This window comes from Lampetra planeri, chromosome 5, assembly GCF_965212315.1.
Source record: "Lampetra planeri chromosome 5, kcLamPlan1.2.h2, whole genome shotgun sequence".
Classification (NCBI taxonomy): Eukaryota; Metazoa; Chordata; class Hyperoartia; order Petromyzontiformes; family Petromyzontidae; genus Lampetra; species Lampetra planeri.
In genome coordinates this window covers 23,406,120-23,431,532 of record NC_136111.1, presented here as the reverse complement: position 1 = coordinate 23,431,532, position 25,413 = coordinate 23,406,120, and the positions used below count along the sequence as shown (strand labels likewise).

Sequence of the window (25,413 nt, the reverse complement as noted above, 5' to 3'; positions counted from 1 at the left end):
AGACCCAAGAATATAAATAAACGTTGTTGGACAATGTTGGTTTGGAGCAGCCAATCGGCTGTCGGACTCAAAAAACTTTTTTTTAATATCCAGCTCAGCGTATCCACGCGGTTACCCATAATGCTTCACAATAACACCTAACGAGTTAATTAGACGGATAATGTCGTCTCACTGGTGGTGTTTTTGAAGTTATATAGAAAGCAGACCACTCATTTGTCATTCAATCAATAAAAAAATTGCCCACTCAACTTGCCCCCCGCGGGCAGCAGCGCCGTCTCCGTGCCGCCGCCACCGCTGCACCTCCCAGTGGACACCGCTTCGCGATGGCGGTCACCAATAAACATGCCCGATCGCGGTGGCGCACGCTCACAGCGGCGGGTCTGTTTGTGCGAACCTCAGGCGGCACGTGTGGTAAACTCATTCTGCTCTCTGCCCGTAACCACGTGGCTATGAAATGGATTTTGTTCTTCTGATTTCATACGACCGGAATGCGCCCAGCAAAAGTGAAGCCACGCCCGTGGGACTTCTTGGCAAGGACGCTGATGCTGAGGCATCCGTCTCCGGAGCTTTTGGATATGTGCTCCTTCTCTTGTGCTGTTTATGCATTTACAATGTCAAAACAACACATTTATGTTCGCAACTTTTTGTTTTACATATACAGGGTGCTTAATTTGTTTTACACTTATATGGGAATATCGTTTGTAATGGAAAATGAACGGATACTACACTGTAACTTGATAACAAATGTATATGAATAGCTTCAACAAGTCAGAGTCTCGACTTGTTCGCCATCATTGTCAACACGTGCCTGGAATCTTCTCCAGGTGATCTCCAGAGCCCGGAGGAACATTTCTCGTGGTACTGTTGCAAATGCTCGGAAGTGTTAACATTATTTTAAAGCACCTTGGATATGGAAATAAGTTACGTATTACATTGGCCCAAAGAGCCATGGGGGAAATCTGAATGTTTCTAAGCTTCATCTTTATGGCACAAATACTTGCATTGGAACAAAAATGGCGGTCACATTTACAAAATGCCAGTTACCAATTGTAACAGAAGCAGTATAAGCACACGTGCAATGTAACGGGTTGGCCAACCAACCCAATTCTGAAAACGTCCTGCATATTACTTACTTAGAGATGACATATAGGTTTGAGATTGGTCACCGTACCGTGGGCTGCTACTCATCATCCACTGGTGCAGGAGGTGTGTGGCCGGGTTGAGGACGCTTGGCAGGTGAGCCGCATGGGGGTGGCCACCGCCCGCCCTGCTTTGAAACTGATCGTGCAGCCCGCCAATAGCTCAAACGTAATTCTCTCTCTTACTCAACACCCCCTCTTACGGACACCTACAAGCCGCACGACGAATCTCACACACACGCGTGCGTTCGTGCGTGCGCAGCCATCCAGGTACACGTGCTGAAGAAGGAGGCGGTGGGCGAGTGGACCAAGTTCAGCGTGAACGTAGTGGCCGTGTTCCGGCGCCGCAGCGGCGGCGGCGCCGGCGGCGAAGGCCGTGCGCGCCGCGGCGACCTCGCGCTCTGGGTGCCGAGCCGCGACGTCGCGTGCCGCTGCCCGCGCCTGCAGGTCGGCCGCAAGTACCTGGTGCTGGGCGGCGAGGCCCACCAGGGGGCAGGGGCGGCGGGGGCTTCCGAGTGGGGTGGCGGCGGCGGCGGGGGCCCACCTCCGGCCGCGATCGCCGCCACCGGAGGGCTCCTGGCCGACCGCTCGAGCATGGTGGTGCAGTGGCGCGACACGTGGGCGCGCCGCGTGCGGAAGTTCCAGCAGAGGGAGAAGAAAGGCCGCTGCGGGAAGCTATGAGGCCCCCCCCCCCTACCGCGTCTCTCCACCAACGCCCCCCAACCCGTCGACTCTCGGCCGAGCCGCACCGCCCCATCCCATCCCGCCCGGTGCTCCTCTGCGGTCGCGAGAGAGAGAGAGCGAGCGTCGGTCGCGTGATGGATCGCCGCCGGTAGTCCGACCCGTGGCGTGCGGGAGGCCCGCGTGGATTGCGTGTGCGTCGCTTCTCTTTGTTTCGCCGAGCTGGACAAACGGACCGAGGTCGAGGCTTTGACTCGGCCAGGGGACTTCCGCAGAAGCGCGGAGAAACAAAAGCGACGGAGCGAAGCTGCAGCCGCGGGCCCGTCACTTTTCACGGCGTTCCAACAGCGTCAGATTCATAATCGGCGGAGCGTGTCCGCGCGTGTGTCCTTGTGCACGAGTTAGCAAACTATAATTCCCATCTTCTACCCCATATATATGTATGCGCCTGTATATACATATATAGCAAGCATACGATTTTTGTTATTGCATGCTTAATGTGTTGTGAAGTATAACAACAATGACTGCGATGTTATGCGTCTCGAGTGAACAGCTTCACCTTGACGGGGAAGAGCTGAGCAACTTGCATTACGGATGTTGACACACGATCACCGGTCACAACGCATCGCTACACATGTCCGTTTACACCATGTTGGCAGATTTACGAAAATACCACCACAGAATAACGACTAAAGCAACTGAATGCAGTTCATATTCAAATTATGGGTTCTGGGCAATCCGAAATAAGAGCTAGTTATCGTTTATGATCCCATTATAACGATCACAATGTACCACCTGCGCTATTCGCTTTCAGTAAATGTCTATGGAATGGAAGGACTTTCACTGCGAAGTCGTAACATTCACAACTGTCACGAGCAAATTACTCCAGGGCGGTCATTTATTATCACTCTTGCATGATCGCTCCCAGGATGTTTCCGTTCCTGTTAGAATTTGCCTTCGCACTGAGGATGTGATTCGGGTCCGTGAGAGATGAAGACAGATTGGAGAGGCTTTCATACCAGCAGTGGATTGAGCGTGGCTGATGGTGACGACGATGAATTGATTTAATTGGTGAATCTCTTTTGATTGAGGTGGCAATGGACAGACACATTGCCCTATTTCACGTGCACCGAGCGTGCATTCAGCCAACGCGTGCATTTTAAAGAACGGTGTCTTTAAAATACGTCAGTGTCATTTGGAACGTGCTTACATGTATAAAGCTATGCGCGCACACACACGCACAGAGACGCAACGCACTGTAATTTAGATGTCTACGTTTGTTTGCTCGTTATGCATTTATTGTAAGGCAAAGTAGCGGTAAATGCATAAAGCTGGCCGTCCTGAGAATTTACAAACTCACGCGCGTCGTCCTGTCGCTATCTGAAGCTAGCAAGACAAAAATCACCTAATCATAAAGTATAACAATCAACGCAAAGTAACGCGAAATAAAACATTTACCGAATTTATCTCACAAATTGCCTTTTGACGGTGGGCCAGAATGGCTGCATTGAAAGCTTACGGTGTGCGTGGCATTTGCTGTTTTTCTTTTAACCGACAAACAAAGCTCCCCAACTAAGTCTGCAACCGAGGCGGCCAGGGAGGAGCAGGCGCACCGAGACACCACCGCGCACCCTGCAGGGTGGTGGTGGTGGGGCATGCGCGGGGTGGGGGTGGGGGCGCGGCTGCGCTCCGTTCTCCCATCGCGCCACCGCCACTGCCGCCACTCTCGTCGTCTTTTCCGTCTCCCCTCGAGTGCTGGAGCAGCCGCGCCGCTCACAGCGCTCGCTGGATGACTCGGCGCAGCAGCAGTGGCACGGAGAGCCGGGGTCTCGTCGGCCCCTGCCTTCGCTCGCGGTGGACATCACCAAACCTCGAGTAGAGATTCTTTTCGAACGATAATTTAACGAAAAAAATTCTTCACATAGGGCATCGCGACTTGCAGTTCAGCGGCCAATGCGACGACGTCGTTTTGATGATGTCTGCGGTCCTCTTCTTGCGCATGGAGGCGGGCAGTTGATTGGCGGCGTTTGTGCGATCACGCCGAGGTGAGCCAGCGGACGGCTTCACGCGTAGCCTCATGGGGAATGTCCGAAATGCTGCCGGCGAGTGACCAAAGCGGGCAGTGGCGTTACCGTGCACTCCACGGTTCTAGATCGGTCGCTGCGGTTGCACTCAACCTTCCGGTGTCGCTTCCGGATTGTCCATGGCTTGCAGGCAAACGTAGCCCTTAACTATCCATTTCTTAAGTTTGCCTTCAGAGCGTTTTGTAAACATTATGCGAGCCCCAAAATCTACCACGCTGAGTGCCAATTCTCTGGCAATGACTGACGGCGTAGAGCGCTCATCTGGTTAATGTGCGACACTTTTGAATCTGCCCTTTGATCATCGTTTTCTTTACAAGAAACGCCGAGCTCGAGCCAGTGCAAGAAAGGCGGTCGTGCAGGAGACGCGTGTGCGCGCGCGTGTGGCGTTCATTGCGTGTGGCCCACGTCACTTGGAGGCCTGTTGCCGTCCTCCGCGTTGCTGTCGCTTGCGTTTGCTTGCCAGGTGACGTTATCCATTAAACACTAGCGTGGAAAGTGTAGATATTGTTTTCGTACTGGACACAACGGTAGAACTATTTGTGAGTGCGAAGAGCGCGAACGTATCTCTGGAGGTGTCGTCACTCGGCGCGGTGTGCGGGAGCTCTGGACTCCAGGGTCGACCCAATGGCATCTTCGGACAACTTTTTTGATCAAATAACAAAACACGATTCCGAATTGTACGCGTATATTTTCATACATGCCACAACATCATTACTCGCCTCATTGTGGAGAATAAAAGTGGTCAAATATATCATCAGACGGTATGTCTCCTTCCCATATCTGTTCCTCCGCATAGACTAGGCTCTAAGGAAAGCTGTCTCGGGTGTGGACCAATCAACTTCAAGGACAGTGCACATTATCAGAGTTATGTCTTTTGTTTGTATTATGACTGCTGGTATTGCGGTCTATGCAAACATGACTCCTTGTAAAAAGGTGTCAGTTTTGTTGCCAGATAGAAGGGTAAAAAAACAATTATCAAGAGTGGAGAACTTTTTGTGGTGGTGGTAATTGGTGCAAGGCGTTTTCCTCGTATTGAACAAAATGTTGCTGAAAAATAGCTTCCCGGAGGGTGTGTGGCTGATGGGAAGTGTAAAATACTTGAACTCGTTACGTGGAGAGACAGATATGGAAGTGGGCCCTATTGTGTGATTCATTGTTTCGTAACAAATATTTTCAGATATTTATACGAATGAGGATGTCACTTAATTTAGCAAATAAACAGATACACCTTTAAATTTCTCGATAGAATATAAATAAATCCTTTCCTATATTTTGAATATAGTAGACTCACACTAATTTGAATTAATCGAGCCCTTGCTGAAAATGGGTCTGCATTTAAGAAAGTCGCCAGAGGTGTGAACACGCTTAAAGTAAAGCCATGGTGATTTTTAGTCCTTGTGAAGGGACGAAAGCATACCATTTGTGATATGTACCTCCGCAAGAGCCTATTACATAGCAACATTTACAATAATACAGAGTCTTACAAAAGTATCCGATAGGATTATTAAGCGTTCTATATAATTTTAGGGTAACATAAGATATTGAGGATTTTTTTGTGTGATAAGTTACGCATTTTATTTCGCTAGTTTAAGATATCTTTTAATAGCTTGGTGATTATAATTGTAATAGTACTGACTACCACTGTCATTTTCCACTTAATACATATAAACTACCACTGATGATGCCATTTAGGACATTTCGTAGTGTTTGAAAAGCAGAGCGTTCATTAAGCACTCGACGGCAAGGATTGACTAAAGACTGCGATGCGATGCGCTGCATTGTCACAGGTCTGCGTGGCAGGGTGGAGGCCTCACAGAAACAGGCGCCTGTGGTCGATTCCCGACTCAAGCACCTTTCTGTGTGGGGTTTAGATATTTCTCCCCCTTTCCTGCATGGGGTTTCCTCCCATAGCGAATAAAAAAAACGCAATGTAACTGATAATGGCCCAACATCCCAATGCTGAAAAATTACCTGCAAATTAATCCATTTGGATTACACAGCAACATCGCCCCCGACTGCGAAAACTTCGCAGGGTCCCTCCTAAAAAGAGGCTGACTTCCTGGCGAAACAAGCGTGGTGAAAAATAATTAAATATTATACAGCATCGATGTTCGATCGTATTCATCGGATAAGATGTTAATCTTTAGTCACTGCTGCCTTGTGAGTTAGAGTAACTAAGCTATCAACGGTGATAAACTGCTACACAGCGGTAATATAAAACATTTAATCAATGCAGTAACACTTCACACTCGAAACGTGTTGTACGATTCTGCAGAATCTCACACAAGGTCCCTACGCCTGGAGCTGGATTTATGTCGCAGTATTGTTATTAAAGTGCTGGGTTCGTAGGGTTTTAACGACTAGTCCAGGTTTATATCACATAAGGAACTCTAGACAAAGCAACCGTGTGATGATCCTTGTGGAAAAGTGAATGCTTAATTTTAAGAGGTAAATACAGATTGCGTGCATGGTTTTAAAATCACCCGTTATAGTTTGTGTAGAGTGGAAAGCTAAAATGTCGCCGCGGTCCTCGGTGTAACTTCACTTGTGTAGCAGAGTTCGGTTTGTGGAGCCCTCATCGACGAGAGTGTCAAGTTGGTGGGGATATGCACGGGAAAGCTGACAACTCCGATTTAAAGCAGGCTGAGCCAACTCGTCATGTTGATAGAGTGTAGAGAGTTCGAGTTACATGGCAATGATAGAAACCATATTGTTCATCATTCGGACTGCAGGGCTTCCAGACGACGACGCGGAGTGGTCACGTTTTGAAGAGAGATCTCGTGAGCTCTGTCGGTTTATCCAGATTTAGAGCGTGTCTGGAAATGAGCAATTATCCAATTAATTATCATGGGCAAACATGACATTTAATTGTTCAAATATCCATGCCCCAATAGGTAAGCCACGCATGGAGCGCATTAAACAAATGGCTGATGAATGGGCTAATAGGCAGCATTCCATTTAATTGCGGCGTCGCAGCAGCTTAAAATTAAGCATTTTCGATATAAAAGTGGATTTTATAACGTTGGTAGACTAAAGACGACGCGGTCGTTTTAAAGCAAGTGTCACAGGGTAAACGGTATGTAAAATGCATAATGTATAAAGTGTTGTGTACATAACGAGCGTTCAGTGACCCGCTGTGTGTCCTTTATATGCCTGGCTTGGTAGTCACTTTGCCTGTGAGTTCGTGGAGTGAGAGTTGAGGGCACAGTTAACCTTTGAACTTTCACAAGTAGGTGTTAACCTCAAACGCATAGTATTATTTTACTACTTTTAAACACTTTACAATAATTCAATGTTTAGTTTCGTAGTTATTTTTTTTAAAGGTTTTTTTTTAAGGTTTTTTGTTTTTCAATTTACCTATACACTAATATATTGCCCCGTTGCATTATATAAAATAAATATCTTATTTAATTTAAAAGACTGTTTGTTTATTTTATCATTTAGAAATAAAATTGAAAATTTTCTTAGTGTTGTGAATATCTGCAATTTTACGCAATGTTAGGCATAACTTTAAAGGACATATAAGCAAATAAAGGTTTTAAAAATTCTATGACTGAAAGCTTTTTGCTTGGTTTTTAACAGTTGTCCGTCGTTATCAATCGTAATAAACGCAACCTCACTGCAACAACGGAGCGGCTCCTCAGATTAATTGTGTGAAAGCAATAAATAGTTGACGCTGTTACTGTGTGTCTGCCTTGTGTGTGTATCTTGTGTGTGTCTTGTGCGTGTGTCTGCCTTGTGTGTGTGTCTGCCTTGTGTGTGTGCCTTGTGTGTGTGTGTCTTGTGTGTGTGTCTTGTGTGTGTCTGCCTTGTGTGTGTCTGCCTTGTGTGTGTCTTGTGTGTGTGTCTTGTGTGTGTCTTGTGTGTGTGTGTCTTGTGTGTATGTCTTGTGTGTGTGTATTGTGTGTCTGCCTTGTGTGTGTGTCTGCCTTGTGTGTGTCTTGTGTGTGTGTCTGCCTTGTGTGTGCCTTGTGTGTGTCTTGTGTGTGTCTTGTGTGTGTCTTGTGTGTGTCTGCCTTGTGTGTGTCTTGTGTGTGTCTTGTGTGTGTGTCTTGTGTGTGTGTGTGTGCCGTGTGTGTGTGTCTGTCTTGTGTGTGTGTCTGCCTTGTGTGTGTCTTGTGTGTGTGTCTTGTGTGTGCCGTGTGTGTGTGTGTCTTGTGTGTGTGTCTTGTGTGTGCCTTGTGTGTGTGTCTGCCTTGTGTGTGTGCCTTGTGTGTGTCTTGTGTGTGCCTTGTGTGTGTGTCTGCCTTGTGTGTGTGTCTTGTGTGTGTCTGCCTTGTGTGTGCCTTGTGTGTGTCTTGTGTGTGTGTCTTGTGTGTGTGTCTTGTGTGTGTCTGCCTTGTGTGTGTGCCTTGTGTGTGTCTTGTGTGTGTCTTGTGTGTGTGTCTTGTGTGTGTGTGTCTTGTGTGTATGTCTTGTGTGTGTGTCTTGTGTGTGTCTTGTGTGTGTCTGCCTTGTGTGTGTGTCTTGTGTGTGTGTCTTGTGTGTGTCTGCCTTGTGTGTGTGCCTTGTGTGTGTCTTGTGTGTGTGTCTTGTGTGTGTGTCTTGTGTGTGTCTGCCTTGTGTGTGTGCCTTGTGTGTGCCTTGTGTGTGTCTTGTGTGTGTGTCTTGTGTGTGTGCCTTGTGTGTGTCTTGTGTGTGTGTCTTGTGTGTGTGTCTGCCTTGTGTGTGCCTTGTGTGTGTCTTGTGTGTGTGTCTTGTGTGTGTCTGCCTTGTGTGTGTGTCTGCCTTGTGTGTGTGCCTTGTGTGTGTGTCTTGTGTGTGTCTGCCTTGTGTGTGTCTTGTGTGTGTGTCTTGTGTGTGTGTGCCTTGTGTGTGTCTTGTGTGTGTGTCTGCCTTGTGTGTGTGCCTTGTGTGTGTGTGTATTGTGTGTATGTCTTGTGTGTGTGTCTGCCATGTGTGTTTGCCTTGTGTGTGTGTCTTGTGTGTGTGTCTTGTGTGTGTGTCTTGTGTGTGTGTGCCTTGTGTGTGTGTGGGGAGCGGTGGTGTCGCGATTAGCGTGCCGCGCTAGGAACCTGGCGACCCGAGTTCGAATCGCGCTCACGGCCAAAATCAGTGACGATTATCGGAACCGGTCCTTGACCTGTTTTAGGTCAACTCCAATTCAAATGAGTACCTGGTGCAGTGTGTAAACATCGCCGCCAGGGAGACAAAGGCGGCCGCGCGTGGTTCTGGCCACCCACCATCTCGTGCGCCGTGTCAACCTTCATAGGTGCTACTCGCTAACAGCACGTGCCCCAACAGTCTGTTGAGGCTACACGGGGGGGGGGGGGGGGGTCTTTGTCTTGTGTAACCCCACAATACCGGGACGGCGGGTGGGGAGGCACTCAAACTCAAGTTTGTTCTCTGCAAGGTCACGTCTCCTCGCGTTATTTGTTTGCCCGTTCGACTGAAGCGCCGCGAGTTTCAAGACAATCCCTCAATGTTTACCGGTTGCTCAACGCAGTTGGGAAATGCATCACGGTCAACGCACGTGCAGTGTCGTGGTGGTGGTGGTGTAGAGGCAGTGCCGGATTATCCTCGTAGCACAAGTAGCTACATATGTAGTAGCTACATATGTAGTAGCTACTGGCCCCCGCACTTTCAAGGACCCCGCGCTAAATGCTTTCAAGCTATCAATTCCGGTTCAGTGATTCTGCACTTGCTCTATTACTATAGTACTATACCACCTTCAACTTTTATGAACGACTAGGTGTTTAAGGTTAGAGATTTGTCGTATTATCTGTGGCTGTATAGCAAATGAAAAAATACAATTACTTTATTATGCAAGTAAAAAATGTCCACTCTTTGTTTTTTTCGGTCAAGTCATGGAGGTAAAAAATAAAATTAATGAAAACAACTAAATTAAATCACGACGTTTCGGGCGCAACACAAGCGTCCTTCTTCAGGTGGGGACAACGTAGAAAAAGCACAACCGCTTAAGTGTGTCTTAAAATGTCTGTTTTAATATTTGTGTATTTTTATTTAGGGCCCCTTGATAACAGATGCTACAGGCCCCGCACGAGCTTAATCAGGCACTGCTTCCACCCTCGTGTTCGAGGTCAGGGGGTCGGCAACCTGCGGCCCGGGAGCCGCACGCGGCTAAAGGCTGCCTTTGTGACGTCAGTCACCACGTGCATTGCGGCTCTTGAAATATTGAGTTTGTTAGCGAATTCTTAAAACAAAAAATGTCTCCTTCTTGTTAGTTTGGTCGCCGACCCCTGTTCGAGATCCACGAACCTCTTCTCTGTGTTCGGCGTCCGCACTGCGGGTCACCTCTCTTTGGGCTTCTCCCACGCTATTACAACTACCCTGCCAAATTCTAGGAACGCGTTAACTCTCATCACTCGCATATGTGATCATGCTGGCCATGTTGCCCACCGGAGACCAAACCCGACCACGTATGTGATCAAAACTGTTCAGTCGACTGTGATGAAGTTCTACACAGCACCACTACCAAGACCTTGGTACAAATCAATTAATGCCACCCGATCACAGATGCCAACTGCTGCAGTGTCCGGGTCAAGCCTGGGCAGCGTGGCAATGCTGCTACGTCTGTTGCTGGCCATTTGACGCGTTGGGCCTTGCCTCAGAAAGTGTGTTTAAAAAGCACAGATACTACTCCTGTTGTCCACCAACATACACCAATGACATTCCTCGGTATAAACAGACAACAGCCGAAGCGGTGCTCCCCTCCAATGAGCGGGACTCATCCACCTTTTACAACCCTGGGCGACTGGTGGACATTCCACATTCATATGGGTGGGGCGAGTCTATCCATAGGAGAGCCACTGTGGACTTGCCCGCAAAGAGCTACTGGTTTCATTCACTGTGTACACTCGTGTACAGTACGTAGAAATACTGTGTATAATTTTCAAGTCCACGAATTTCAGAAATTGTACTCGGAATTTGCCGTGAAGTGTTTCAAAGCTCGATGAAGTGAAGAAATTCCCCAAATACCTTGAGTTGTCTTCGTGATGTATGATAGCACATTGCTTATTTATTTATTGCTGGAGCAAGAGTTTTCTGCGAAATTCAGAGCAGATGAGGGAGGAGGCTGCGCTGGAGCGATCCCCGCGACACTGCGAGTCTCGTGACATCGACTCGTCGACTGATCGACTCGCCGACCGATGGAATGAACGACTGATCGACTCATTGACTCATCGATCCCATCGACTCATCGATCCCTTCGACTCATTGACTCATCAACTCATTGACTCATCGACTCATTGACTCATCAACTCATCTTCGCGGAACACGCGATACGCCGTCCCTTGCAGCCTTGAATGCTCCTGCAAAAAAACGCCAACGAGTGATTTATTTTTCCCAAGAAAAAATATTAGAAGCCAAAGTCACGTATATGTATTCACTTTCCTCTTTAAAAGGTAATAGTGGTAGATTTTTACAACTCTTCAAATATATATTATATCTACAGTCTTGTGTCAAAATTCTACTTTACACCAAATTAAGCGGTAGTCTATAAGTGATGATGCAATGTTCAGTCAAACTCGATTTGTTGCTTCACACAAATTTGCACTTTGTATGCGCCCACTGCCAACACATTTGTCTTTCCATGTAAAACAATTCAAAGTATTTTTACACATCCCATCAGACACACAACTTCCTGGAAACGACGCTATTCATTTATCTGTTGTTATGTATTATATAGGTTCGCGTCGAGCGGGTCTTGGCAATAAACATCTGGCAGTCAATCCGCATTGGGTTAAGCAAGCCTGACTGCTAATCAGACACTGAATGTCGAAACTGGTCCACAGTTCGCTTTTATTAAATCAACGCAACTTGAAAAATGTACTCTCAGAAATCTGCGTGGCCAATGGGACGTGTTCAATATTTATTTTGCAAGTGTAAAAACAGATATGGGAAGGAGGCAAGCCTGCATAATTATCATGTTAATATTAATTATTATTATTCACAACAAGGCTAATAATCATTGTGTCCTTCAAATTCCGCACACACTTTCTTTTTTTACTTGGGGGGAAAAAACGACTCCAGAAATCTATCCGCCTCATTTGGGTTGCGTCCGCTTTTAGTGAAGATCAAATGCGGGCGCTACAATTCTCTTCAAACACAAGGCGCTGAACTGCCCACGCGGAGCGAGTCGCCCACTGTGTCCTTTTCAAACGGCCAGACACTCTGCGCCAGAGAGGCCCAACTTGAGGCCTGAGCTGTCCAAGGCAGTGTCCCGAAACATCAGCTCGAGGGCTCTCGACGCCGGCCCCTTGAGAAGCGCCGGGACGCAAACTACCCCCCCCCCCCGCACGGGCGCCTCCTTTTGTCAGCCAGCTCCCGGCGCCCTTGCCGGGAAACATTTCTCACGCTTATTGCCACCAAACAGCCCCCCCAACCCCCACCCCCCCCAACCCCCACCCCCCCCCCAGTGTTTTTGTTGGGCACTAAGGACGATCAGATGATACAAGGTATGTTGTGTTGGTTAGTGGCGCTGCAATCAAATGCAATTACAACGGATCGCCTATTCCCGTGTCTTTTAGATCGTCTGAGTGCTCGGTAAAATGTCAAGATTCCCTGCTAGGGTTTGGATTTTATTGCTTGCAATTGTCAAAGCGATGTTCCGTTCAAATGAGCTTTGAGGCATTGGTGCGCATCTCCTCTTTACAGCTGTGAGCCAGCGGTGGAAACTCAACATTCGTATAGCGGGTGTGAGTGTGTGTGTGTATATACAGTGAGGGAAAAAAGTATTTGATCCCCTGATGATTTCATACGTTTGCCCACTGACAAAAAAATGATCAGTCTATAATTTTAATGGTAGGTTTAATTGAACCATGAGAGACAAAATAACAACAAAAATATCCAGAAAACGCATGTCAAAAATGTTATAAATTGATTTGCATTTTAATGAGGAAAATAAGTATTTGACCCCCTCTCAATCAGAAAAACTTTTGGCTCCCAGGTGTCTTTTATACAGGTAACGAGCTGAGATTAGGAGCACAATCTTAAAGGGAGTGCTCCTAATCTCAGCTTGTTACCTGTGTAATGCGGGCGTAAACGGCTTCGCGGATATGACGTCATGGGGAGGAGGAGTTAGGTCACGTGTGAGAGAGGGGTGAGGTCTTAAGGGAGAGATACCGGAAGAGACGGGAGAGTGTGGGAGACAGAGTTAGAGTGAGGCCACGCAGGGCGGAGGTCGAGGAGTGGCGAGATCGCCACACACACGGGGGAGTAAGACTTGGCACCGTCGGCCAGCGGTGACCAAGCGCGGAGGAACGACGGGCAGCGGTGGAGCTGCAGTGAGGGCAGCGGTGGAGCTGCAGTGAGGGCAGCCGGAGGACTGCACAGGGGATCTGCTGCAGAGGTGTGGAGGCTACGGGAGCGAGAGCAGCTATGGAGCTGCCAAGGGGAGAGCTCTGAGCGAGGGCCGTGTGGGAAAAGTGTAAGAACCCGAATAAAGGACAACGGAGACAGACCCAGGATCGAGTCCTTTATTACACCTGTATAAAAGACACCTGTTCACAGAAGAAATCAATCAATCAGATTCCAAACTCTCCACCATGGCCAAGACCAAAGAGCTCTTCAAGGATGTCAGGGACAAGATTGTAGACCTACACAAGGCTGGAATGGGCAACAAGACCATCGCCAAGCAGCTTGGTGAGAAGGTGACAACAGTTGGTGCGATTATTCGCAAATGGAAGAAACACAAAGAACTGTCAATCTCCCTCGGCCTGGGGCTCCATGCAAGATCTCACCTCCTGGAGTTGCAATGATCATGAGAACGGTGAGGAATTAGCCCAGAACTACACGGGAGGATTTTGTCAATGCACTCAAGGCAGCTGGGACCATAGTCACCAAGAAAACAGCTGGTAACACACTACGCCACGAAGGACTGAAATCCTGCAGCGCCCGCAATGTCCCCCTGCTCAAGAAAGCACATATACATGCCCGTCTGAAGTTTTCCAATGAACATCTGAATGATTCAGAGGACAACTGGGTGAAAGTGTTGTAGTCAGATGAGACCAAAATTGAGCTCTTTGGCATCAACTCAACTCGCCGTGTTTGGAGGAGGAGGAATGCTGCCTATGACCCCAAGAACACCATCCCCACCGTCAAACATGGAGGTGGAAACATTATGCTTTGGTGGTGTTTTTCTGCTAAGGGGACAGGACAACTTCACCGCATCAAAGGGACGATGGACGGGGCCATGTACCGTCAAATCTTGGGTTGAGAACCTCCTTCCCTCAGCCAGGACATTGAAAATGGGTCGTGGATGGGTATTCTAGCATGACAATGACACAAAACACACGGCCAAGGCAACAAAGGAGTGGCTCAAGAAGAAGCACATTAAGGTCCTGGAGTTGCCTAGCCAGTCTCCAGACCTTAATCCCATAGAAAATCTGTGGAGGGAGCTGAAGGTTCGAGTTGCCAAACGTCAGCCTCGAAACCTTAATGACTTGGAGAAGATCTGCAAAGAGGAGTGGGACAAAATCCCTCCTGAGATGTGTGCAAACCTGGTGGCCAACTACATTAAAACGTCTGACCTCTGTGATTGCCAACAAGGGTTTTGCCACCAAGTACTAAGTCATGTTTTGCAAAGGGGTCAAATACTTATTCCCTCATTAAAATGCAAATCAATTTAAACATTTTTGACATGCGTTTTTTGTTGTAAATCTGTCTCTTACTGTTTAAATAAACCTAGCATTAAAATTATAGACTGATCATTTCTTTGTCAGTGGGCAAACGTACAAAATCAAAGGGGTGATGATTTTACCCGCCCCAGAGGAAGGGATGATGGGCTAAGTCAGCCCCGAACGAGAGCCCGTGAAGTAAAACGTCTAAACTTCGTGTTGGGTCGAGAAAAAGAGTGAGAGGAGTTGCAAGTAGAGTCGCGACATCCATCGATGGGGATGGTTCGAGCCTCCCGTTGCTGGCGCACGCGTGACGCGGAGTCCCCCCCGCGTGGTCGCTTCAGAGCAGCAGCTCTCAACTTTTGACTGCAGCTATTTTGGTTGACAATTTTTAAAACAAATGTACAATGTTCATACACACACGGGGTTCGATGGAACAAAGCAGTCGTACTTTCGTGCCCGTGCTCAATTTGTGGTTCGATGGTTTACCTTTCTAAACAAAAATGTGGCCACGTCTTGCACCCCCCCCCCCCCCAGAAAGGGCATCTCGCACCCCCATAGAGGGGTGCGTCCATCCCCATGTTTAAGAAGAACCACTGCTCTCGACTGAGGGTGGTGTGCACTGCGGTGTCCCAAGTCACTTTGCAGGCGCCCCGCGGTTCGTGATGAACATTCAATGGCGAATAACCTGCCAATGTTACGAGTAGTGTGCGTGCCCTTTCTCTTGCGTTCGAATATATTTCCACGTGGACGCATGTCTGCCCATCCAGATGCTCCAGTCGGTTAGCCGTTGATTGTTTGAAAAAATGTTAAAACATTATTTTACATCGATTTGCAGTGGCGTTAAGTAAACATACTTCAACGCACATTTGAAACTCACCCCACGTTCCTTATGAAGCCAGAATTAGTGGCATCATTATCATCCTTTATTTTTAAGAAAGGATTGCAATCTTAACGTCTGCGCTATTTGCCCGGGTTAGTCCTAAATAATTATTTAACAAACTATGAAACACCCAGGCATCATTGTTTCAATATGTAAATTACGAAAAATGTTGAGCACATAATTAGTTGTTCAATTTATTTAAACATTTCACCCTATAACATCCCTTGAGATTTTACATCCCATGAGGAAGGGGCATCAGCTGACGCAAACGCAGATGATGCATCGGTGATCGGCAGTGGTGCACAAAGCACAAACAACCAAACACTCATTCACCGATAACATGACACGGAAAATATGGAATAGGCGATGTTTTGGACAATGCCCTTCTTGGCAGCACATAAACGCACTGTAACATACGCACGTGCGTTTGTACAATGCAAATGGTTTGCACTCCGTGGACGTATTCTTAGGTTTTTTCGGTAAAGTCACGTAGGTAAAACATTAAAATTAATAAAAGTAAAATAAAATAAAAATCACGACGTTTCGGAGGCAACACAAGCTTCCGTCTTCAGGTGTTGCCTCCGAAACGTCGTGATTTTTTATTTTATTTTAATTAATTTTAATGTTTTATCTTCGTGACTTTACCGAAAAAACCTAAGAATATGAATCCTTGCAGTCACGAAAGCTTCAAATCTAGAACTCTGTGGACGGTTGCATTGCTATGATGTTAGAGCCGAAGGCAGGAGGTGTGTGGGGGGCAGGCTGTGTGTAGGGGGCAGGGTGAGTGTGGGGGGCGGGTGTGTGTAGGGGGCAGGGTGAGTGTGGGGGGTTGGTGCACGGAACATGTGTGCAGCAGAAGCGCCTCTGTCTCTCCGCTGTCTCATCCCCCCCCATCCTCCACGCCCTGCTCCGCTAACCTCGGCCTGTCCCTTCCCGCTGTAGTCACCGACTGCAGGAATGTTGCGTGAGGGCCCCCGCGCTCGCCGGCCATGAAGAGCGAGCAGCTGGAAATCTCGTTCGCAGGGAAGATGGATGGCCGAAGTGACAGGGTGGGGTGACGCAGGCAGGTAGAGGCGAGGCCGTGAACGAATGTGGAATCCTGATTTGGGTTCATCGCCCACAGCATTCCTCCTGTCCAAAAAACCGAAGCGCGCAGAAGCACAGCGGAAAAGATGTAAAGTATGGTAGGAGAGAAGATGCACAAATTATGAATCAAATCACCTGATGATGCTGGCTGTGTCGGGTGGAGGACGGTGTACGACACGCGTTGACGTTTTACTCGCCCGGTAGCCTGACCCAAAGATTAATTACGAATCACCTGCAGTTTATCACCCTTCTATTGACATTACCTTTGTTACTGTTCCCGCGAAAGTCACTCATTGATTCCTCCATCAGCGAGTGCTGCTGCTGCTCCTCCTCCTTCCCGTGCGTGGCACAGAGTGACGGCCGCTTCGTGGCAGTCACACCAACATTTCCTATTTGCAATTCTCAAGAGATATTTGTTTTGCTAAATTACTCAAATGTAACGTTAATATTCCTTTTTGTGGAGTAATTGGTGGTCCAGTTAAGACCATGAACTCACTGTACTCGAGAACCTGGTTACATCACGGGCAGCGGCTGAACCCAGATTCAAACCCAGGCTCTCCGCAGAACTGCCTCAGTGCTCTGCCCTCTGAACCACCCGGCAAGATCCCAACATCATCGAATACTTTAAATTTACACGAGCACGGGCTGTCACTTTAATGACCGGAGAAAGCATTCTTATTTATTAATTTACCTATGCCTCGCTGTGAATGGCAGGCTGACATTCGGGCTGCAGGGTCAGAGACTTAGCAGGAAGAAAAACTCCCCAAAAAATGTGGATCCCCTGAGTAACATTCACAGCAGAAATATTTCTCTAGGCAAGCATAAACAACAGTGGGAAACATTTCCCTCAAAGTCCGACAGCCCGTGGATCTAAATGTCATGCAGGAATTGTGAAACTGACCCTGTAGGAATATTGCATAAATCTGAATTATGACACACGAGACACCGTTTGTTGACAGTTTTTATTCAATGCTCTTTCAAAACGTAAATTGCTTTTTAGGGAGTAATATTTTACTAGTTTAATTATGTACGGCTGATATCCCTAAAGCTAAACTTGAGTTTGGTCTCTTGCATTTCATAAAGGGTTGCCACTGAAATATTTTAGCTTTAAAGTTTTGAAATACTTCATATAGTTTGCATACAATTTTAAACAATAATAATATAATAATGACTTATTTACCCGGAAAAGCCTCACTGAGTCCGACGATTATTTTTGGGATGTTTGGTCAACATCAATGACATTGCGTTTTTAGCTAGGGGAGGAAAGCTTAGAACAGGGAGAGAATACAACCCCACAGAGAAAGGTCCCAGATTAAGGAATCGAAGCCATGCACTTCTTGCTAAAGTATGTTACCACTGCACAAAATCCTGAAATTCGAAATGTTTGGGTTTTGACATTCCTTTCATTTCCACGTGGATTTAAATAATATAAAAAAATATTTTGCCGTTTGAAAATAACACTAATATAGACTGAAAACAATTGAAACTAATTTGAATTGAAATGTAAATAACTTTAATAAACTAAAGTAACACAAAGCACATTTGTTAAACACTTCATGGCATGACGTGGGACTGCACTCACAAGCAAACATGAACTACACAAACTATAGTGATGTTCCTGTTGTCGTATTATTGTCATAATATGTGCATCCTAAATTGATTACTGAAAAAAATCTATCATTCGCTGTCTCGTCACGGATAACGGAAATTACCGAAAAGTGGTTGCGAATTCATTCCATTTCAGTTATGCTATTCCTCCTCCGTCGAAGGAGCGCAGACTACAGTGGTATACTGCACGGTCGTGACCATGCTTCTGAACTGCATGTCACGTGAGGAAGTACGCACCGATTAAATATTTTCGATGAGTAGATTCGGCTCAGCGTGGCTGGCGTATGCGGGTGTGGATAGTCCATGGCACGGTCCGTTGTGAGCGCGCCCAAGCTGCTGCCCGCACGCCCGCACGCCCGCCCGCGTTCGCGCGCGGGGGCCACACGTGTGGCGGATTAGGCACGGGCCGTTCCGTTTCTGCTGCGGGTTATTAAGTGCGGGACCACGTCCATAGCACTGGCGCTGAGCAAAGGTGTTCGCCATATTTTGCTCGTGAAATTCTTCACGGTGGAAAAAGCGCACACGTGTAACGCCGCCGCACGGCATTTCAAAGGTGTTGCGCCACATGTAAGCTGCGAAATATGTTTTTTTCCCCCCTCCTCAAAAGTTGAGTGTTATTAAAGCCCTCCCAGATTATAGGCCCTGGGAGACCGCCCGGTTTCAAATTGGGCTTTTTATGTTGTTCTGCTTCACACTCTTTACACATTTTTGGAAATGGCCAATGTCACCTTTCCACATTTTGTTCCAAACAGCGTCCCCCTTGAGTATTTGTGGCAATAAATGCGCGGATTTCAGGCCAACGGAACAACGATTGCACTCCGACAGTGGCTACTGAAAAACGGGTGCTGTGAAGTGCACTTTGCCTGCTCTGAAAGTTCGGATCTGTTTTGTTTTACGAGCTCGTCAGCTGTGGTCAGGAGACCCGGTTGAATGATTAAGGGATTTAACTCGCAATACCCAAAAGGGCAGAAGCGTGATTATAGCGCGTGCACCTGACGTGAAGGCTGTGAAAAAACACCCTACTGCCCCTGGACTCGAAAGAGGAATGAGCGAGCGCCCCTTATTTTCCACGCGGCCATTCTTGTGCATCTTTGTTTAGGGCCTGCTGAAGGATGGCAGACCAAACAACATCCACATCGACCAGCGGTGCTCAGTGGCTCCAGGTTGAGGTGACAACAAAGTCCATCCCGGGTCTTTCCAATCTTAGCTGATGGAACGTGCAGATGGAGATAATTGCGAAACTGGAAAGCCCTGGCAGTGGCTATTTCATCGTCAGGGCTCTCTCACACAGACCCAAAAAGTCATACAGAGACCCCATAGACTTGCACAGAGATCCAGAGACTCACACAAAGACTCGTAGCCTCACACAGAGACCCCATAGACTCACGCAGAGAAATGGAGACTCACACAAAGAACCATAAACTCAAATAGAAAGCCATAGACTCGCGCAAAAGACTCGTTGTAAACTCGTCTGCTGGGACCCAGCATTGGTGCAACATCGGCATCATAACCCAGCCCCGTGTTGTGTTTTTTTTAGCTCAACTTGCAACAGGGGACCTCACCACCGAAGACTGGAAACCCCCCAGGGAAGAGCTCTGTTGCCTCCTCGACCCAGAGCCACGAATCGACACCAACCCCACCTATGGTAGTAGTGAAAGTAGAGATCGCAGAGTGAGACGACTGACTGCAGGTGAGTGTGTGACTGCGTATGCAAAGTAAACGAGCATCCGAATTGTATGTACGTTTTGCCATCGGTGCAGTTTACAAGTTTCATCATGCAGTGCATAACGCGGTGTGATATGTTTTTAAGCGTTCAGTTGTATAGAGGAACACAATTATATGGTATCTATACGATGGGTTCTCAGCTGAGATCTTGTCTGAAGACCAGCATCTGAGGGCGGAGTGGTTTTATCTGTCATGGTGAGTTCATTCAAAGTGGTTTGATGCATAAATGAGCATTAAGGTGGTGCTTATTTCACTTTCATAGCCCCAAGGCAGGATTGTGGCAGGGGTAAATCCATAGGACAACAGCTTATGAGTGCCCGCACAAAGTGGTATCAATTGTATCGGCTCGGAGGGTAGATGGACTGGGTCAACCCCCCCAACTAGGAATTGAACTCGCAACTTTCTAATTGCGTGCTGCTCGCTCTACAGCTGCTCAACCATGTGGCTCACCTGGTGCAGTCGTATTACTGTCATCTACAATGAGATTACAATAGAACAGGATACACGTGTGGTAAGAAAACATAATTTGTACAAATCCAAAGTGGTAATATGTAGTGGTTAGAGGAAAAAAAGTACGCCAAATACAATGTCAAATACATATAAATATAAAACTTGAATGCCCCTTCCTATCAGTAATATAATTCACACGCCATGGTATGCAGCCAGATTGCATGCATTACAAAATCTCATTATTATTCAGACGGCATTACTTTCATTGCCCAAGTAATAATATACAGCACATCAATTACCACTCTCGCATTAACGTGGGTAATTATACCGACTAATTGTCCACTTGGATTTATTTTGTTTACTCTCCTAATTTGTCCGCTGGGCAGACTTGTCGAACCCAAGTGAATCATTTCACATTTTACTTTCTCTGAATTTGATGTCCATCGTTGCACTGGCCAATTTGCCTTGGTGTTTTCACTTCAAGAACGTGGATCAAACTCTACCCTGAAGTGTACCCGAACAGAGAGCCAGCCTGGGATTTTTCATTCTCCCCCTATCAGGTGTGGCCAATTGCTTTAATGTGCATTCTACAGGAAACTATCAATCACTTAATTAACCAACTCATTTGGTTAATCAGGGTGGAGTTAAGTTCCTTCCCTGCAATTAATTTACGCCACGGCCAGCTGTATCCAATGACCTTGCTCGCAATGTTTTAAATTGCAAGTCACAAATATGCCTTCAATTCCATTGCGAATGAGACGCGATTGCATTACGAGGGTGGCTGTAAGAACGGCGCTTTCATGCACACTCCGGTGTAACCGTAGCTAAGCCCAATACACGGAGAATTGTGTCGTTTCAAACATTTCGCGTGGAATTCATCTTCGTTAAAATTATCTTAGTGAAGATTATCCATGACTGTTATCAAATCTTGCACATTGCCCTGTGCAATTATTAAAACGCCTCCAAAGAATTGCTCTAACGAGCAGCTCAAAAATATTTGTGGTTTTCCAATCGAGTATAAATGTGACCCACCGCTGGCATCTGTGGAATACCGTTATTGATATGTTGGGATCTTTCACGTTTATTTTAGTTAACGGCTCCGTGAGAGACAATATGAACTCTTTGGCAAAGCTTTTGGTGGGCCAGTTTAAAGTTTTTGTTTGTTATATATAAATGTTGCTGAAAGTATGCACTCCAAGAAGGCCGTATGGCTGATGGTTTGCAAAAGCAATACATTCATATATTACGTGGAGAGCCGAATTCGTGATGATGGAGACGACATTTTGTCTGCTTCACGATTTTGTTACAGAGCGTGATTTATATCCCTGGATTAAGCATCCTCACGCAGCATCCCTTGTGGGGGCTCTTTAACCATACTTTACTCTGCTGGTCAATGTGAACATGAGGAACGGAGGGGCCCAGATCCAGATATCGTCTGTAGCCATTGATGTCAGCTGTGGCCAGGAATGGGTCAAGTCGCCGAGTCCATAGCGCGGTGCGCTCACCACTGCGCTCCCGTTCCCCCGTGCAGCAGAGCAGACGTAAGTTACTCCAGCATTCATGTTGAAGGTGTCTTGCCGAGCTAGATCTCGCTGCTCACTGGCATTCAGTAAAAAATATATATCTTAAATAAATATAGTTTTTATTCACCTTGATGTTGATGAGTAGTCGAAATTGGAGCGCTGTGAGAGTGTGTTGTTTGTAGTTTGGTGGAGGTTCGTGATGGTTCTTGTTGTTATTTCACTGGTAAAATATTGATTTTTAAAGCGGCTATATCAACTTTACAGAATGTCCTTAATTATATTTTTGATGTATAAGATAGCGATTCACCTGGTGTTCGAATGAATACAAACTTTGAGAAAATAACCTCTTTTATTCATAAAATGTTCTGAGGACCATTAAATTCCACAGACAGATGGAACAGCTGACCTTATGAACCTCATAAACCAGCAGTGGAACTGCTCTTCCCAATGCATTGTAAATTGCCAAGGAAAGGCAGAAGACGGCCAGCCAATTCAAGAGTCACATCTTGCGCCATACTGCTGGCCAAGTAAGCAATGTAACTCAGTAGATGTTCAGAGTAATTCAGCCATCACGAGGCCCCAAGTATTGCCACAACTGCAAATGCATTGGACAAAAACCCAGCGGTCAACCTGGTGGTCATTCCGCTATGGGAATTCTTGGCCCACTCGAGACGCTGAGTGGCAGAGTGAAAGGACTAATGACGTCCAATTACAGTAAGTGGCTGGGTCAGCGGCGGTGCTGACCAGGCCATGACCTACTGTACCTCCCGGTGCCGTTTGCAAGCCCAAGGCCATTACGTCGGTCACTATAATCATATTTAATTACGTGGGTGGAAGCGAAAACATCGGAGATGCGGAAAATAGGAAGACAATTAACCTTTAGGAGAAAGAAAGAGTTGAAAGTGCAGACGAGAAAGCTGGAGAGGTGGAGAGAGCAAATAAGTTGAATGGTTGAGAAAGCAGCGGACCAAACAATGGAGAGGGGGTAGGGGGAGGGGTGTACGGGATCAGGGGCAAGGAGTGAATGGACCAGCTGTGAACTTCTGTGTCACCGTCAATGAGGTTCGTGTGCGGTCGGTCCATCAGCCGGTCAGAGGGTGGCCTGCCCGCCTTTCTTAGCCACACGGCAGAAGCAGCAGCCACCACTCACCCTGGTCGTGCCTCGCCGCGTGAGGAGGTCACCCGGGGACAATTGTCCGGGAGGATTAGGGGGGGGGGAGGAGATGGGCATTGGATGCGGGGTGCGTGTGGAGGTTGTCGAGGGTTTGGTGGTCACATAAATTCGAACGCCGACTCTCTCAGCCTCCAACGAGTGGAACCGAATTCGCGGATTACCCGCGTGGACAGGCAATTAATTAGACGGGGTGTGTGTGTGTGTGTGGTATTGCCCCGCCGCGGGTCCCGCGGTTAATGAATGTTAGGAGAGGAGGAGTAGTGGGGCGTGAAGAGAAACCGGTCCGCGTCTCGCACAGTCGTGCCACACGGAGAGCCGGGGATTTGCTAAGAGGACTCGGTGAGTTTACTCAGAGGCCGGGCTTCTGTGGGAAGAGTTGAATTAACGCGCTGGGGTTGTGCACTCAGAGATCGAGCACTGCTGTTTGTTCACCGCGTGTGGATCGAATCGTTGATACCACAGGGCGATCGTTGATGCTCAAATGCCTCAAGAGGAACACTTGGTTACTCGGCAAAATAAAAACACAGCCAAAGTGCTTCCTGCCAATACCTTCCCCTCCGCATTTGAAATAAAAGTATTTTTTGTACAAATCACATCAGCCACACGGCCTTCTGGGGTTGATTATTTTCAGCAGTGTTGGTTTAATAGAAGCAAACTCTCGTGAGACACTGAACGTTGGAACCGGTCGAGAGTCAGCCTTGCTTAAACCGATGCTGATGAGCTGCCAAACATATTCTCGGTTAGATAAGTGTCCTAGTCCAACACTACACTATATAACATTGCACACAACACACAATAGCGATGAGGGTCGTTGTGGAGAGTATAAATAGAAGCCCTCTTTAGTTTTGTGCTAGGATCCCAAGGCAAATTCTGCTCACGTATTCTGATTTACAAATCCACTGATATTGTCATGATGCGACTGTTGTGATTGTCCAGATAGAGAAGTGAGCACGGCCACCATCGCCAGCCGTGGCAGTCGACAAATGGGTGAGACAGCCGACAAATGGGTGAGACAGCCGGGGACATTTGGAAGGAGCCAAAGCGCGTTCCGCGCTGTCGTCGCTCGCGCCGACTTTCGCCACGGCCATTCCTTCACGTTCGTGTTGAGTATAACTGCCGCAACATTACACCGGCGGCCAACAGCAACAACCCTCCCCAGAGGCATCTCTGTTGAGCTGCGGAGTGCTCCGCGTGGCCAGACAGACAACCGCGGCAGCAGCCAAGTGGCGCGGCTGCCGCGCGTTTCGTTACGCAGCGCTGGGCCACCGTCTTGGGTTCATTTTCACGTTTAGAAAATGCAGCAAAAAAAAGGCTCAAATACCACTCAAATAACGGCCACTTGGCGCACAAAATTAAAATAAAGCCCCCCCCCCACCTACAACAGGATTAATGACTCCGTTAAGGTGACTTTGTGCCACGACATGTTTTGTTTTCATTTTGATATTTTACTTTCGAGACGCTTGCTCGTTTACGGAGCCGTTCTGGCTTCTGTGAAACTCGTGATGGCCGACGGATTCATTTTAAATCCGTGCAACGTCGTCGTCGCCTCGGCCGTGGCCGCTCGAGCTCCTTGGCAGGACGCTCACAAGACGGGCGAGGCGATGATCCTCTCACTGCCGCGACACGGCACGAGGGGGGGGACCGAAGCGCGGCGTCTCCGGGGACACCCGTACGCCTTGGGCACCGCGCTGCCCACAGCCCCCCCCCCCCCCCGTGTAGCAGCCACAACGACGGCCTCCTTCGAGCACAACCCGAGGCTCACTCGGCCCACTGCGCCGTCACAATCCGCTCCTGCCGGCGCCTTTGCTGACCTGCCCCAACAATCTCCTTCGATCGAGGAAATTGTATATGTTTAACACGTCGGCTTTCGGGACCAATATCATCCATAATAGATGTTTTTTTGGGGGGATAGATCGCGTAAATATATAACGTGGTTGAATAATTTTAATAAATAAGGAGACGATACGTCTCCTTCCAATATCTGTCGCTCCACATATTTTGTTTTACACAGCCCATCAGCCACACAATCCGATCGGAGTGATTTTTTTCCAACGACGCCAGTTGAATGCAAGCAAACTCAGAGCTGCTTTGGATATTCAGTGTCTCAGCAGCAGCAGTCAGACTTGTTTGAAGCAATGCTGTACACCATATGGTATGGTAGACATTGCATAATATCACGTAATAATGAATAAGTATTATTTATAATCAAAACCATTTTATCCCAACCACTGCTGGATAAAGATCCCCCCGTGTCGTGTCGCTCATGGGGGTCGTTTGACCATACTTCACCGCCCTGGTCAGCACGGATGGGTAAAGTGCGAGGAAGTAGAGCAGGTTAAGATGCCATGCGCCGCCACTGATGGGAGCTGTGCTCACGGCAGCCCTCGCCCCAGGCGCTATACAGCCGTTTGTGCTCATTAAGCAATAGAGGCTGTGCTCAATCACTCGTTCGGAGTGTGTGAGATTGCTGTTGTGATATATAA

The 25,413-nt window shown here is 47.5% G+C and overlaps 1 protein-coding gene across 3 annotated transcripts in view; it reads left to right on the top strand.

Annotated features, from left to right (window-relative positions):
* Positions 1-7,532, top strand: part of LOC144719176 (netrin-1-like) — a 102,143-nt gene extending 94,611 nt beyond the window's left edge. For all 3 annotated transcript variants that reach the window (XM_078595053.1, XM_078595054.1, XM_078595055.1), the window contains one exon: positions 1,402-7,532. In XM_078595053.1, the coding sequence (XP_078451179.1) occupies positions 1,402-1,820 (419 nt within the window). In that variant the 3' untranslated portion in view covers positions 1,821-7,532. The remainder of the gene's footprint in view (positions 1-1,401) is intronic.
* Positions 7,533-25,413: the final 17,881 nt, after the last annotated feature.